The 15,531-nt window shown below is 40.8% G+C and overlaps 2 protein-coding genes and 1 long non-coding RNA gene across 4 annotated transcripts; 1 reads left to right on the top strand and 2 right to left on the bottom strand.

Moving 5' to 3' along the window:
• Positions 1 to 233: 233 nt before the first annotated feature.
• LOC112486519 (uncharacterized) lies at positions 234 to 3,500 on the bottom strand. Its single transcript, XM_025053508.1, has 2 exons — positions 3,373 to 3,500; positions 234 to 3,249 (listed from the first exon to the last, which is right to left on the bottom strand). Exon 2 carries the CDS (start codon positions 1,613 to 1,615, stop codon positions 932 to 934), a length of 684 nt encoding a protein of 227 aa, XP_024909276.1. The 5' UTR covers positions 1,616 to 3,249; positions 3,373 to 3,500; the 3' UTR covers positions 234 to 931.
• A 247-nt stretch (positions 3,501 to 3,747) lies between these two features.
• On the top strand, positions 3,748 to 11,426 carry ankrd13a (ankyrin repeat domain 13A). 2 transcript variants are annotated; one of them, XM_025053277.1, is made up of 15 exons: positions 3,748 to 4,244; positions 7,266 to 7,401; positions 7,656 to 7,780; positions 7,879 to 7,924; positions 8,184 to 8,327; positions 8,416 to 8,605; positions 8,690 to 8,756; positions 8,855 to 8,936; positions 9,012 to 9,073; positions 9,157 to 9,287; positions 9,384 to 9,541; positions 9,622 to 9,774; positions 9,854 to 10,014; positions 10,106 to 10,170; positions 10,437 to 11,426. In XM_025053277.1, exons 1-15 carry the CDS (start codon positions 4,137 to 4,139, stop codon positions 10,633 to 10,635), a joined length of 1,827 nt encoding a protein of 608 aa, XP_024909045.1. In that variant the 5' UTR covers positions 3,748 to 4,136; the 3' UTR covers positions 10,636 to 11,426. The 2 variants fall into 2 exon arrangements, with proteins under 2 accessions (XP_024909045.1, XP_024909046.1); XM_025053278.1 differs by having other exon boundaries at positions 3,754 to 4,244; positions 9,643 to 9,774.
• A 952-nt stretch (positions 11,427 to 12,378) lies between these two features.
• LOC103397321 (uncharacterized) lies at positions 12,379 to 13,918 on the bottom strand. Its single transcript, XR_523439.3, has 3 exons — positions 13,539 to 13,918; positions 13,293 to 13,418; positions 12,379 to 13,210 (listed from the first exon to the last, which is right to left on the bottom strand). It is a non-coding gene; the product is annotated as an uncharacterized LOC103397321 (long non-coding RNA).
• Positions 13,919 to 15,531: the final 1,613 nt, after the last annotated feature.

Genomic DNA, 15,531 nt, shown 5'->3' on the forward strand with positions numbered 1-15,531 from the left:
TATATATATATATATATACACACACACAAAAGTCTGAATATATATATACAAAAATCCTGAATATATATACAGAAAAGGTCTGAATATATATATATACAAAAATCCTGAATATATATACAGAAAAGGTCTGAATATATATATATACAAAAATCCTGAATATATATACAGAAAGTCTGAATATATACAAAAATCTGAATATATATACAAAAAGTCTGAATATATATATAAAGAAAGTCTGAATATATATATACAAAAATATGAAGCCTATTTGATCACACTGCCCGTATCTACGCCTGCACAACCGGCCACGCTCCTGTTTCTTCTGCCTACGTAGCGGGGCGTATAAAGTATGTAAAAAAAAACAAACAAAAAAAAACCCCATCAAAGCGACACAAACAGCGTCTATATGAACGTCTATCTTTATTCACTCTTCATTACTTTTTTTTACGGATCACGGTTCACTCACAACGTGGAAGTAAGCATGAACAATACAAATTAAAATGTATAGAGAACACACTACACTGCGTCATATAACAGCTATCAAATAAAGTAAACATATCTTTGCATTACTCTCGCTCTTTTCCTTTCTGCAAGACACGTTATTGGAAAGCAAAAGCAAAACAGCTAATGCTGTGTAACAGAACATACATATCAAGGTAACAAAGTAGACTAGAGAAATTCAAATCACCAAAGACACTGATCATCATCCGCATAAAGGATGCAGGGCTGTTGCACAAGCCCTGGGGAAGCCGATTGTATTCGTACAGGCCCAAAGGTGTTGTAAAGGCTGTGTATTTTCTGTCTGACTCATGGAGGGGAATGTTGTAAAACCCCGATGTAAGGTGCATGGTGCTGAAAAAGGCATTTCCCCCAGTGCAGCAAGACAATTGGTGGGGCAGTGGGTGAGCATCCTTAATTCCTACATGCATTCCTACACAATGTGACAGGGCTCATTGCCCGGGTTAATAATTTTCATCGGCACCCATCTGTTGCCCGACAAATGTGCTACAACCTGACCCACAATGATGTCCTTGAGGGCAGAGTGGGAAGACGTGGGCTCCACAATGACAGCGCTTCCAGGTGAAACAGGAGCATTACCAGGTAACTTCGCCCACACTAAGTACTCCTGCTGTGGAGCAAGAGTGACAGCCTGATGCAGCTTGACAGTACCAACTTTCTCAGGCTGTTCAGACCCTGACCAACGTGTAACACAGCTGAGCAACTGCTCGCACTGAGGGTCAGAAGTATTTGAGCAAATGAGCTCCCAGTATTTCTCATCCGATCTCAGACCCTGTATCAATGGCCTGATGACGTTAGTCCCAATTATGAGCTCATCTCTCTGTCCTGGAACAAGGAAAGTAGGCATGACAAATTTCAAACTGTAAATCTCAACAGCCAGCTCATAAATGCAACGAGGTTGTGTCATGAGACCACCACAACCAACAAGGACTACCTTCTCAGGAACAGCCTGAGGACTTGGTAAAACACCAGCATCTCTGAGCTTGGACTCCCCCTCCACACTGAGTGTGCATGACATACTTCCAGAATCAATCATACCTTTCAAAGTGGCCTGATCCCCGACAGAAACTGGAGTGTAAAACAAATCACTAGCCATTCAACTCTGTGAGAACCAACAACAACCACTGTATTGTCACTGGGAAAATTACTACAGCAATTCACATAGACCGACTGCACATCTTCTCTGACAGCGAGGGTTTCACCAATGCTGCCCATGCTACCTCTCTCTTCACACAGGCACACTAGTTTAAATGCCAAAGAAGGTGAAGGGGCAATGCAGCTGAGGGGCTGGAAAGCCGTGGACACACCTGCCTAACATGGCCAGTGACCATCCAGACGCTCCTGAACCTCAGCTGCAGTCCACTGTTCAGGAGCCTTTAGCTTTAAGGACATGGCAAGACTGGGATCGGGGCAGTGGTTAATAAACATCATGACCACCTCCCTGCACTGGGATCCTCAACAGACTTACCCCTTCTACGGAGGCACTCACCAGCAACATCAATGGACTTGTTAAGGCAGATCCAGTAATCCATAGCATTCTCATTAGCATGGGGAATAGTAGCATTAGAATCTTTCGTGGGCAAGTTGGAATATGACTGCTCACTAAAGTTGCACTTCAATATGTCAAAGACAGCAAAAGGCAGATTTGATGGCCTCAGTCCATCGCGACTGCGGAGGGACACCTTAACCACATCTCTGGCTCTGCCTGTCAGTCTTGACATGTATCACATTTTACTCTTTTGAGATAACATGTCATCATATCCTCCCATTCCTGAACAGAAACATATCAGTGTGGTCACCCCTGAAGTAAGGCGGTGCTTTAACGTCAGACTGCATGAGGACCTTGAGCTGCCACAAACTGGCATCACTAAATGGCTGACATTGGGTCTAGTATGCATTGGTCTGCTGCACATTGCTAAGGTTGGCTTAAATAGTGTCTCCAATTTTCTGGGCCAAATCTGTGAATAAAGACCCAAGAGCCTCAACCGGGACTACTTGTGTAGGCTCAGGGGCAGAAATATTAAGGGTGTGGAGCTGGCAGTGGGAGCTAATAAATGATTAAAAGCTGACTGATCAGCTGTGTAGTTGAGGGCACCTCCAGACATGGACCTACCCCTACCAAAACATCCATTCCTGCCATCATGGCTAATTAAGGGCGTATGCAGAGGAGGAAAAAATAAAAACAATAATAGCACTTAAGAAAAAATAATAATGCAGAAAATACCCTTCTTTAAACCGTCACCGGACGACACTTCATACGTCACGTAGCGACACCGTAATTACAAAAATCAACTGATCCGCAAACCAACAGACCTGATGCGTATGCGCCGAAAGCTGGACGCGAAGAAGCCAGATAGCAATTAGTAACTTAGCTCCTCGCCGACACAGCGCATGAGAGCCGGAGAGTCGCGGTTCAGGTCCGCAGCTAGTGAGCGTAGCTCCTCGCAGGTACCATCGAAGATCTGGAGAGCAGGACCGGAGCTAGCGAGCGTTGCACTTCGCCGGTGCCGTTGAAGAGGGGAGGAGGCGAAAAGTTTGCAGGAGCAGTACCCCGGGTAACCAGTTGACGCGGATTGGAGATCCGACGGGTCACCGCACCAAGGGTAACCGGTGTAGCTTCTGCGTTGTGTTTTAAGAAAGCTGTTGCGCTGCAGTCACCAAGGCCTTTATTGATCTAACGGAATTTACGTAGAACAAAATAAATTCTCCTCCTGGACACCACCCGAGCCCCTACAAAGTACACATAAAATAAATATATTGCACAGAATTAAATAAAATGTTGAAAACAAATAGCAACAGAAAAACACTAACCTCTCCAACAAAGTTGGGAGAGGTTGGGTGAGACTGACTCACCTGAGACTGACTGATAATATATTTCCAAACAATTTGTTGTTTTATGGGGATCCCCTGTGCCGCCTGGTCGGTGGTAGCAGGCGTAGGTCCGCCCCGATTGTGGCACTGTGGTCAAAAGGGTTTCAATTTTTGTATATATATTCAGGATTTTTATATATATATTCAGACTTTTTGTATATATATTCAAAGATTAATTTCCTAAACGGCATGCCATAATATATATATATATATATATGATCTGCCTCTATTTTAACTTTACTTAATACAAATGCACATGACGTATGTTCGATTTGACCTAAGAACAGCTGTGGACGTTTAGATGTATATTCCCCCTCAGTACTTTTATTCAATGGTCGCGCCCAAATCTGCTATTCATTGGTTCTTTTCTGTAGTTTTGACCCGAGAGATTGTTTTCATTTACTGTTGTCGGTCTAAAATTAGTTTTTATTCTTTAATACAATGGAAGCGTGAATATACCACCTTATGATTAATACTATGAAAGTATTTCTGTTTTTGACACCCCTGTCATTATTGGTTTGCGCCGCAGCCACTTCCTTGTTTAAAAGTTTTTATTTAGGGTAAAGCTTGTACAGAAGTTGGCCACCGTTTCTGGACCGTTTGAACAGTTGTTGTGTAATTTTTAAGCTCATTGTGGTACGTTTTGTTAACGGCAACTTTTATGGCCACTACAGCATTTCAAACCTCATGGCTTTAACGGTCCGTTGGCGGCTAATGTTGCACTGAGAACCTCTGTGAAGAGGAAGATGTCTAGGGCTAGCGTCAGCGAGGACATCCGTGAGAAGTTTCCTCTGCACTCTGCAGTATGGGTGAATGATTTCAGGAAACTGGAAGAACTCATATCCACCACACAGGTAGGTAAACATGAACACACAGTACACGGTCGTAGCTGCTAACACCGACGCACACATACGGATGTCCGTTAGCTTAATGAAAAGAGCTGTTGAATCTGTAAAAGTAAAGTAGGCCAGCAGTGTTGACGGATGATTTGGAGTGTATCTCTCTCTTTCCATCTCTTTCACGCGCTCGTAGACACACACACGCTTACATAGAAACAACGTTTGGAATGTCACAGATAAACCACATCTCCGAGATCGACCCGTTTGTTTGTTTTTCTCAAAACAGAACAAACGTGTTGTACAATAGCAATAATTGTTGTCTGGAAGTATTCCTCCAAATACTAGCCATGTAAACACCACTGGCCTCACATACTGTAGTTTCGCTTTTCAACGCTGTATACAGTAAGTGCTTGGTGTCTAGTGTAGTAGACACTAGTCAAAGCATCATGGCAGAAAGAAAATCTGTTGGACTGGGGAGCTAGAGAATTGTTAATAATCGCAAATCAGCAGAATACACACAGTTATCTAAACAAATCTAGGTGTTGACACTGGAATGAGAAGTATAGTCAACAAGATTAAAAAGATCAATGTAGCACAGGTGGAATTGTTTCAAGTTTCACTGAGGCGATCCAGGAAAATTAGGAGACAGACTGTAGGGATATCATAAGTTGGTTATATGTCACTTGTGACATATAACCAACTGTTTGTGGTACTAAGATGATGCTCGTGTTAGGAGGTAAAAATTAAAGGCAATCACCAGGAACACCATCCTAACAGTGACGTATGGATGAGGTAGTATAGTGCGTGGCATCCATATCTATCTTATTGTGGGAAATTTCAAAAGTTTTTTAAAATAAAACATTAGACACATCAAACATTCTTCTGATTAATGTGATGAATGCATTTCTTGTGTACACCGTGTAAATAAGGTATGATTTATGATGATTGTGTCACTGCAATTGTTACCTGCCGCAACAAAATGAGTCGACCAGACATGATGATTAATCTAAAAACAGTGCTGTTTACTGCAGACCACAATTTCAGTGTTGACCTCTAATTAAACATGGTTAATCTTTGACTGTAAGTCATAACATAAGGGATAGTTGTGAAGTACGCTAATATAGAGCTATCATAGCACACCTACAGATCATATCCAAAAAATTAGAATATCATGAAAAAGTTTATTTATTTCCATAATTCCATTCAAAAAGTTAAACTTTCATAGATTATAGATTCAGGGCCCAAAATTTAAATGATTTCAAGTATTTGTTTATTTTTACATAATTTGGGCTTCCAGCTCATGAAACCCACGAAAACAGGAATTCAAAAAAATTCAATACAGTGAAGAAATCAGCCCAAATTCTGTGGGGCATTAATGTTTTAAACTGTGTCACACACTAATCATCTACTAAACTCAAAGCACCTGCACAGGTTTCCACAGGTGTCATTAAATTGCTCCAGTTTGGTTCAGTTGTCTCAGTTCGGTTTAATATGGGGAAGACTGCAGACTTAACTGGCCAGAAGACCATCATTGACACCCTCCATAGGATGGGTAAGCCACAGAAGTTCCTAGCTAAAGAGGCTGGCTGTTCACAGAGTGCTGTGTCCAAGCATATCAATGGAAAGTCTACTGGAAGGGCAAAATGTGGCAGGAGAAGATGCACCGTGGGCTTCAGTGGATTCTCAAACAGAGAAGATTCAAGAATCTGGCAGAGATCCAGAAAGAGTGGACTGAGGCAGGAGTCACAGCTTCAAAAACCACCACATTCAGACGAATCCGGGAGATGGGCTACAGCTGTCGGGTTCCTCGGGTCAAGCCACTTCTGAACCAGAGCCAACGTAGGAAGCGGCTCAACTGGGCCAAGGAGAAGAAGGACTGGACTGTTGGCCAGTGGTCCAAGGTCCTCTTTTCCGATGAAAGTAAAGTGTGCCTTTCATTTGGGAATCAAGGTCCAAGGGTTTGGAGGAAGACGGGTGAGGAACAGAACCCAAGCTGCTTGAGGTCCAGTGTGAAATATCCACAGTCAGTCATGATTTGGGGTGCAATGTCCAGTGCAGGTGTTGGTAAACTCTGCTTTCTTAAATGCAAGGTCACTGCTACAGTCTACCAGAATGTTTTAGAGGACTTTATGATTCCTTCTGTTGAGAATTTGTATGGAGATGCAAATTTCATCTTCGAGCAAGACCTGGCCCCTCCCCATACCGCCAGAAGCACCAAAACCTAGTTTGATGCCTATGCTTGAGTGGCCAGCCAACTCGCCGGACCTAAACCCCATTAAAAATCTATGGGGTATTATTAAGAGGAAAATGAGGGGCACCAGACCCAACAACAAAGAAGAGCTGACAGCAAGCATCAAAGAAATGTGGGCTTCCATAACTCCTATGCAATGCCACAGCCTGATTGCCTCAATGCCACGTCGCATCAAGGCAGTGATTAAGGCAAAGGGATTCCCAACCAAGTATTGATGATTGATATATCATTTTGAAAGTACCATATTTTGATTGATTTCTTTTTTTCTTTATTTATTTTCTGCAAAAACAGTATTCTAATTCACAGTATTCTAATTTATTGAAATCCTGTTTTTGTGGGTTTCATAGCATTGAGGCAGTGATTAAGGTAAAGGGATTCCCAAACAAGTACTAAAGATTGACATATCATTTTGATTTTGATTGATTTGATGTGGTCCTAATTTCTGCAAAAACTGAAAAGTGGATGTTGATTTCTCCACAGTATTCTAATTTTTCTAATTCCTGTTTCCGTGGGTTTCATGAGCTGGAAGCCCAAATTATGTAATAAACAAATAAATACTTAAACTCATTTAAATTGTGGGACCTGAATCTATAATCTATGAAAGTTTAACTTTTTGAATGGAATTATGGAAATAAATAAACTTTTCCACTTGGTCTGTATATGATCATGTAACCCCCGTGTAATGTTATGTGTGTTGTTTCACATTATTAGGCCTAATCCATGACTGTTAGATGTAATATCAGTAAGAGAAACTACTGTTGATGTTTCCCTGTGATACTGTTCAGAATGGCATAGAAGCAGAGGATCCCAGAGGTCGAACACCTTTGCACCTGGCTGTGACACTTGGACACCTTGAGTCAGTGAAAGCCCTTCTGAGACGTGGGGCTCAGGTGACCAAAGAAAATGCCAATAACTGGACAGGTTAGTTTCAAAAACATGTTACAGTAACTATAAGGATTATAGTGAAGTGATGACATATAATTTATATATTTCAAAGGGTTGGGCTTCTGGGTCACCCTCTGCATACACACCATCTGTTGTTAATGGCTTTTCTGTGTTTTAAATGCATGGTAATTCTCTGAGGTTTTCCATTGAGGGGTTTTACTCCTGGCAGTTAGAGGCTGTTTCCTTAAAAACATTTAGTGGTTTGTTAATACATGTTTGTCACTCCGTAGTACTGCAGGAGGCAGTCAGCACAGGGGATCCAGAGATGGTTCAGTTAGTGCTTCAGTGCAGAGACTACATCAAAGCCTCCACTGCTCTGGAAGGAGTGCCTGAGCTGCTGTCAAAGATCAGAGAGGTTTTATTGTTATTCTCCCATCACATTTTTCTGGTAATCTTTGAAAGATTCCGGTAAAATAATCAATTAAACACTTCTGTTTGATGCTGTATTTACAGTCTCCAGATTTCTATATGGAAATGAAGTGGGAATTCACCAGTTGGAGTAAGTGTGTGGTTTGTCCTTGTCAATTGACATTGATTTTAATGTAATTTCACATTGTCAAATGTTCAAGTGTAATATGAAGTCAATGGTTGACTGTGGCCACATATCTAAACAGTGTAAAGTGGTTTTACTGTCATACAGGAAATACCACAAAGTTTATTTTTTGGAGGTGGAGCCTTACAGACTACCATTGTTATCATGGGTGTCTACATTTTTTTTTTTGCCTGTTGTGTTACCTTCATGTACTTTTGCTTCACAGTACCTCTTCTTTCTCGGGTTTGTCCGAGTGATATTTGTCGCATCTGGAAAAGTGGCACCAGCCTACGAGTTGATGCTACTCTGCTCGGCTTTGAAAACATGGCGTGGATACGAGGGCAAAGAAGTTACATCTTCAGAGGAGATGGTGTGCTTCTCAACTTTTATCTCTCTACTTGTTTTTTTTTTGTTGTATCTGTAAAAATGGTAACAGTTTCCCCCTGACGGTTTGGCAGATTCATACGCAGAGCTGATGGAGGTGAACCATGACGAAAAAGTAGTCGACACAGAGCGATTCAACATCTCCCAAGAAATGGAGGATGTGACCCTAGAGTCGATGCAACCAGCTGAACAGGAGGTTGCCAAGAGGTTGACTACACCCACTGTCAACACCTATTTAGACACCAAGGACATTGTATTTGACAGGCAAGAGTCACGTCTTCTTTACTCCTGAAATGTTTCCTTTAATATTGTTTTTGTTTCTTATTGCAAGCTTTTTTCTCTTTACAGGAACAAGTCTGGGATTTGGGGCTGGAGAACTGAAAAATCTGAGCTGGTCAATGGATTTGAAGCAAAGGTTCACAGCAGTTATTCTGTTACTTTTACACTTTCCTGTAGTGCACAGTGTGTCATAGAAACTTATTAAATCATGTAATTATATGTTTGTGATTGTAGGTTTTCAGTGTAAACAACGTAAATGTTGTCATCAGAACAAGGACAGAGCATCTTACAGATGAAGAGAAAGCCAGGATAAAAAGTAAGTAATGTTCATTTTTTATAACTGCTACATTACTATATTGTTATTAAAATAAAACAAACAAACTTTTAAAAGGTGAAAGAAACATCCTGGAATCTCTGCTGGGGACAGTGGAGCAGCATGTTAGTGCACAAGGGGTAAGACACGAGAATAACATTTTAAGATTATATAATTTCAGTTTTATTTGAAAGCCCACCTGTAATGACTGTTTACATCCTAGGACCTCACTCTCGAGTATGCAACTGCAAACAACCCCACTGCCATCACTCCAGAGGAATATTTTGATCCTGATTTTGACCTTGGGAAAAGGGACATTGGTCGACCAATTGAACTAAGCATTAGAACACAGAAGTGGGTTCCACTGACATAAAGTTGAAATAATCTCTTCATTATTTTAGAGTTTACCCATCTTTGTGGTGTGTTATCTTAATATCTTGTCTCCTTTAGATTCAAGGGTACTTTGTGGATGAGTGAGGAACATCCCTTGTCCCTGGTGGAACAGGTGACCCCCATCATTGACCTCATGGCACGTACAAGTTCCCACTTTGCAAGATTACGAGACTTTGTAACCTTAAAGTTTCCTCCGGGATTCCCTGTTAAAATAGGTCAGTGAGTATTTTGAGTTTTTTTTTTTTTTTTTAAAGGAACATTTTCATACTTTAATTTTTAATTTTTTTAAAACTAGGTTTGTGCAATTTTTTTCCAGAGATCCCCCTGTTTCATGTACTGAATGCCAAGATTACCTTTGGTAATGTAAATAAATGCAGCACAGCAGAGGAAACGATCACGACACCAGCCGCTACGCCAACATCCTCAGAAGAAAGTGAAGAAGCTGCAGGTGTGTATGCTGACAGTTTGAATGCTACATCAGATGCATAACTGAGGCCTATAATTAACTGTGTTTGAGTTCTATCCAGTCACGCCTCTGTTCAAGGTGTGTCCCTCTGTGTTTGTGGTGCCCCCTAATTACCATCGCAGAGGTGGAAGCCGTCACACGCCAATGTCAAACAATGATGAGGAGGTCTTACAGTACGCCATCCATCAGAGTCTCTTGGAGTCCCACCGAGTCCCGGGCCAGGTCAGAACACATCTGTCAACTTTCAGTGCTGTTCTTGATTTTGTAGTCGATCACATCACCGAGATGCCTCTGCCTCTTTGTGTCTATTTAGGAGGGAAACTGGAATAATGCAGAATTTGAATTTGCTGATGGTATACCCAATAGCCAGAGTGACAGGTAGGGTGCAAACACAGCATACAGTTACTAGCTGCTTCTTTAACCGTTTTTAGTACTTGGTTGGATCTCTTCACAACTTAATTATTGATATTGGCACAGATTCATTTTCTGAGACATCCTGATTCACATGGACCCATCCTGTTTGGACACCCAAGGGTGCTTAAAAGCATATATGTTTATAATAAACAGTGGGTGAACAGTTGTCCCCGATGAAGTGGTTGAGCAATCCTGGAGAGGATAGTCACACAACTGACATGTCATTCCAGGAGTATCCCAGAGGGGGTGCTAGTGGAATATGGAGATGTTTCCAGTGGTACTAGCTCTGTGTCCATCTCCAGTCCGGATTCAGACCTCCGGCTGGCCATGGAGCTTTCTGCACAAGCTCAGGAGGAAGAGGAGAAAATGAGGAAGCTGGAGGAAGAGGAGCTAGAGAGAATTTTGCAGCTGTCACTTACTGAGAAGTAAAAGGAAAATAGGGAACTATAATATCAGTAATTGTAAAAACACAACTTTATCCAGATTCAGAAACAACAACCTCACCTCAGTCATTCAAACCACTATCTATGCAGACCATTTTGAGACATGCAATATCAAAGTCTTGACATAAAACGATTAAGGTATTTTCCTGGCAAGAGTGTATTACTTTATATATTTCTAGCTCAGCTTTTGTCTGACTCTTTGTAAGTTCCCTTAAGAATATCACGGTTGTTTGACTTTTAATTTATTATCTACTCCACTTCAGACTCATAGCAGTGACCTTCAATTTTTTGAAAATATGATCATCCTTAATGCAGTGGACATAATTATGGCCGAGGTAACTTCATAATGGGTTGAAGATTGTGTCACTCTTTCTTCTTGCTAGCTGTCATTGTCTGCGGAACCTGAAGAGACAGTATTTTTACTGTGAAGTCTCCATGCAGTGTATATGACTGTTGGCTCACTGAATAAACTCAGGGTTCAACTTTTTACACATTTTCACTTCTTTATGTTTGTTAACACACTTTCTTAATCTCTTGGTCTTATTTTCACCTGGTAACACTTTTCCCCTGGTGTGAATTCTTGGTACTTGTGAACTGTGTACTTTACAAATAATGATTGCGAAATCTGGATGAATTTATACAAAAGTTGAGAATGCTTCAAAGGTGTTGTACATGAATGAATGAAGACTCTGCATATGGTCTTACAAAGCATGTCACCTCTGAGAAAAACAAAATACATTTAGAAGCCTGATATCATGCAGCTTCTTTGGCAACAAAGATAATGATTTTATTATTTTTGATCCCTAGTCTTTCATAATGTTTGTAGTTTAAGTGGACTTGTGTGGAGTATACATCACTATGGAAACCTAGAGCGTTATCAGTTCAGTTCAAACATGCAGTAGCAGAAACCAGTCTGCGGATTACTTTGTCAGAAAAATGAAGTGAATTATTCCTAAAGGCAGTCTGCCTGTTTGTAGCCATAAATGACCTTTAGACCTCTACGCAAAAGAGATGACAGCACAGGTTTAGCAGTCAGTTGCTTTCATCATAGGACAAGTGCATTTGCTACGTGCCAACAGACTGTTTTGCTCTGTGAACACAATGAGTTTAAAACATTTATATCAATTATTTTTAACACCACTCAGATTTAACCCTATGGACAGATTATGAGTGAAAGTTTCAATACCTAGAAACTAGGTGATACTGTGTGAGATTAACCACTACACTTAACATCGCTGAGACTGTAGAACTCGCCTTCTGCAGTGTCTCAGGTTGGTTCCACTCCAAGCCAAGGAATTAAAAACAACATCAACATTAAAATCACTATAATTTAAATCACTTAACTATTAAGAAACCTCCTGTAAATGTTCATATTCAAGTAAATACACAGGGTTTGCTGACTTTCTTTCTGAAAACTATTGCTAATGATGGGATTGCCAAACTGCTGAACAGTGAAATGAAATAAAATATTGCTTTAGTTAATTTAATACAGATTTTTGTAACACTGCTCATGCTGTTTGTCAAGAAGCTGCATGTTTAAATGTTAAGAAAATGTTTGGAAAATGTTTTTAAATAAAGGCACTTTATTTGTAAAAGGTGTGGCTGTGAACTCTTACATTATTGAGTCATAAATGTTTTTGTCCTAGGCAGTAAAATGTTATTATTTAAGCCAAGCTCATCTCAACAGTGAATGTAAACAAGATTTTTACCTGCTCACAGGTGCCTCATGTTTATTTAACACCAACAGGTCTTTGCACTAATACTGTCTTTTAAAAACGGCAAACAGAATACCTTTATTTGCAGCATTTCCAATAGTAATAGTGGAATTCTTTGTGTCAATAAATTGTGAAAAACCTGTGAGAGACAAACCTTTCTGAGTAAATTGACCTAAAACAGCTACAACTGGCCACATTTCACCTTCAGTTCTTAAAATGTTACTATATGTGGGATACTGGTAGAAATAACCCAATGCAGTGTTTTGTTATTTGTTGTTGAAAAAGGGAGAAACTTTTAGTATTTACCTAGTTTATTATATATTACATATGCAATATGAGGGCCTCAATTAACCAAAACCATTTTAAGAGATATTTTTATAAAAGGAAGTAATATTTACCTGCAAGTAAAAATGAATCATAATTCCATCAAAATACCTGTGGTTATTTAATTTTACCAATGCCAATACAGGAAGTGATTAATTAATTTTCTTCTACTTCATGTTTTTCAAGATAGCAGGAAGAGCAGGAGCTGATCCTATCAGGCGAGGGTGAGGTCCATGGTAAGAACACAATTCACATTCAAAGTTATTTGAGAGTACTGTCACCCTAAATATTGCATCTTACGCCACGAGTGAAGGAAGTCTGACCGTATATAATGTATACATAAAGACTATCGGTTATCACAAAGATTTGAACAAATTATTTTGTTGTTGTCGGGCAAGAGCATTAACCCCTCTACCACTGTGTGGACCCCACAAGTCATCTTGACCGATATGTAGTCCTTAAATCCCTCTGCTGTTGATATTGTTATTGGCAGGTAGGTGGCAGGGTCGGCAGCTTCTGTCGCTGTCAGGAAAAGAAGAATGTGATGAGCGTTCACTCCGCAGAGGCTAATGATGACCTCCTTATATCACGTGTTCGCACCCACCAGCGTCAATGCACGTCTCCTTTTGTGTTTCTGTTTCTTTTCACCGACGGTTCAGCGGCTTGTAGACACAAACAGCCATGATGATCATGAGCAGCAGCAGCACAGATAGGACGCAGCCCAGCGTCACTTTACGTACAAACAAAAAACACATGCCCAGTAGTATAAACAGCTGTCACAGGTCTGAATAGAGCACTGTGTCGTCGTCATCATCATCATCAGTGTAGTAACACCACTCCACAATCTTACCTAAATTCTGCTTCTGTAAGATCACATACGCTCTGTCGGTCAGTGTGTAGTCCTCTGTTTCTGCGCTGACTATCGCATTTAAACACACGAGTAGAGCTTGTGGTGGGATGAGCTTCAGCATCGTAGCGGTGGATGTACACAGAGGTAGCACTGATGATGGTGATGGAGATCTGGAGGAGGCCTCTCTCCTTCCGCGAAAAAAAAAATCTGGGTCCTAACGCCGTTGGGGGAGGCGTATCTCGTGAGCACGAGAAAGTATATCTAAGATATTTTGCCACTCATACATACAGGGTAATATATTAAAAAAAAAAAAAATTATGTACAGTATGTACGGTACTTAAATGCTCACCATATATACAGTACATATGTCACGCATGTCACGTAACTTTCCCAACCGTGCTTACTGTACATGATTTTTTTTTTAAATGTATAACCCTGTATGTATGTGTGGCAAAATGCAAAATGTCTTAGATATACTTTCTTGTGAGCTCTAGAAAGTATCTCGGGCTCACAAGAAAGTATCTCGTGCTTTTTTCCCTCATGTCCCTTTAGGGGCTCCGTAGAATTCCGTAGGAATTGTGTATAAAATATTTTAATAAATGAGACGTTGTCCATCTATCTTTTATGTTTGAATTTTTAACTCCATTAATATCAAGAGGGTGGCTCTTTGGCCCAGAGTCAATGTCTCTGTCATTGGTGTGGAACCCCAGGGTTCACCTCCTGGGCAAGTTTGAATCCCTGTTAGGGCAGTTGGTACCTTCCAGTGGACTCACCACCCACAGGAAGGTTCAGGGGGGTTGGTACGGTGCAATGTGATTTGAGTGGAGACTGCTGCCCCCGTGACCCGGTAACGGATAATCGGATGAAAATGGATGGATGGATGGAATATCAAGAGGTTGAAAGAAAGTAGAGCCAGTCGGTAGACTCAGGACTGTGACTGATAAGCGTGTATAGATCATAAGTTTATCCACCGCCGTATAAATCCGCCATCCCCAAAAACACATGTCCGTACAAAAAGTGTTCTTCTTTTTGAGTCGGATTGTTTAATTTTAATTCCGAACTTCACTTATGCGGTCCTAGTTATTATTACAATATTTTGTTCTTGTTTAAATATTTTTTTGCACACGCTTTTAAGTAGTTTATAGTTATTTGGTTCAGTTTAAAACTACTTGTCGGGATACTAAAAAAAGTGATTCAAGAATTCAAGTTGTACTCAAAGTGTGACGCTTCTGGATAAACAACGATTTATTATCCATCCATCCATCCATTTTCATCTGCTTATCCGTTACCGGGTCGCGGGGGCAGCAGTCTTCACCCAAATCACATTGTACCGTACCAACCCCCCTGAACCTTCCTGTGGGTGGTGAGTCCACTGGAAGGTACCAACCGCCCTAACTGGGATTTGAACTTGCCCAGGAGGTGAACCCTGGGGTTCCACACCAATGACAGAGACATTGCCTCTGGGCCAAAGCGCCACAACGATTTATTAGTTGTTGATATTAAATTGGTGTGTCTAAGTAAAGATGGAGATATATTTTGCTATTTGATGTATTTATAGTGTCTTCCTCTTCAACTCTCTTCTTCTTTTTCTTTCGGCTTTGTCCCTTTTTTTCAGGGGTTGCCACAGCAGATCATTGATTTCCATCTCTCCATGTTCTCTGCATCTTCTAGTCTGACTCCATCCATCTGCATGTCCTCCCTCACTGCATCCATATATCTCCTCTTTGGCCTTCCTCTCTTTCTCCTACCTGGTAGCTCCATCTCTAACATTCTTCTACCAATGTATCCACTGTCCCTCCTCTGCACATGTCCAAACCATCTCAATCTGGCTTCTCTAGCTTTTTCTCCAAACCTTCCTGTCTGTGTTGTCCCTCTAATGACCTCATTCACGATCATGTCCATTCTTGTCACTCCTAAAGACAATCTTAGCATCTTTAACTCTGCCACCTCCAGCTCCTCCTCCTGTCTTCTGCCTATTGCTACTGTCTCTAAA

Source organism: Cynoglossus semilaevis, chromosome Z, assembly GCF_000523025.1.
Source record: "Cynoglossus semilaevis isolate Cse_v1.0 chromosome Z, Cse_v1.0, whole genome shotgun sequence".
In the NCBI taxonomy this organism is placed as follows: Eukaryota; Metazoa; Chordata; class Actinopteri; order Pleuronectiformes; family Cynoglossidae; genus Cynoglossus; species Cynoglossus semilaevis.

Bases quoted from the DNA above. Each gene is read 5' to 3' on its own strand.
- LOC112486519 (XM_025053508.1), bottom strand. From the start codon at position 1,615: ATGGCTAGTGATTTGTTTTACACTCCAGTTTCTGTCGGGGATCAGGCC.
- ankrd13a (XM_025053277.1), top strand. From the start codon at position 4,137: ATGTCTAGGGCTAGCGTCAGCGAGGACATCCGTGAGAAGTTTCCTCTG. The intron at 8,606-8,689 runs GCAAGAGTCACG...TTCTCTTTACAG, and splicing joins AAGGACATTGTATTTGACAG to GAACAAGTCTGGGATTTGGG. The intron at 8,757-8,854 runs GTTCACAGCAGT...TTGTGATTGTAG, and splicing joins TCAATGGATTTGAAGCAAAG to GTTTTCAGTGTAAACAACGT.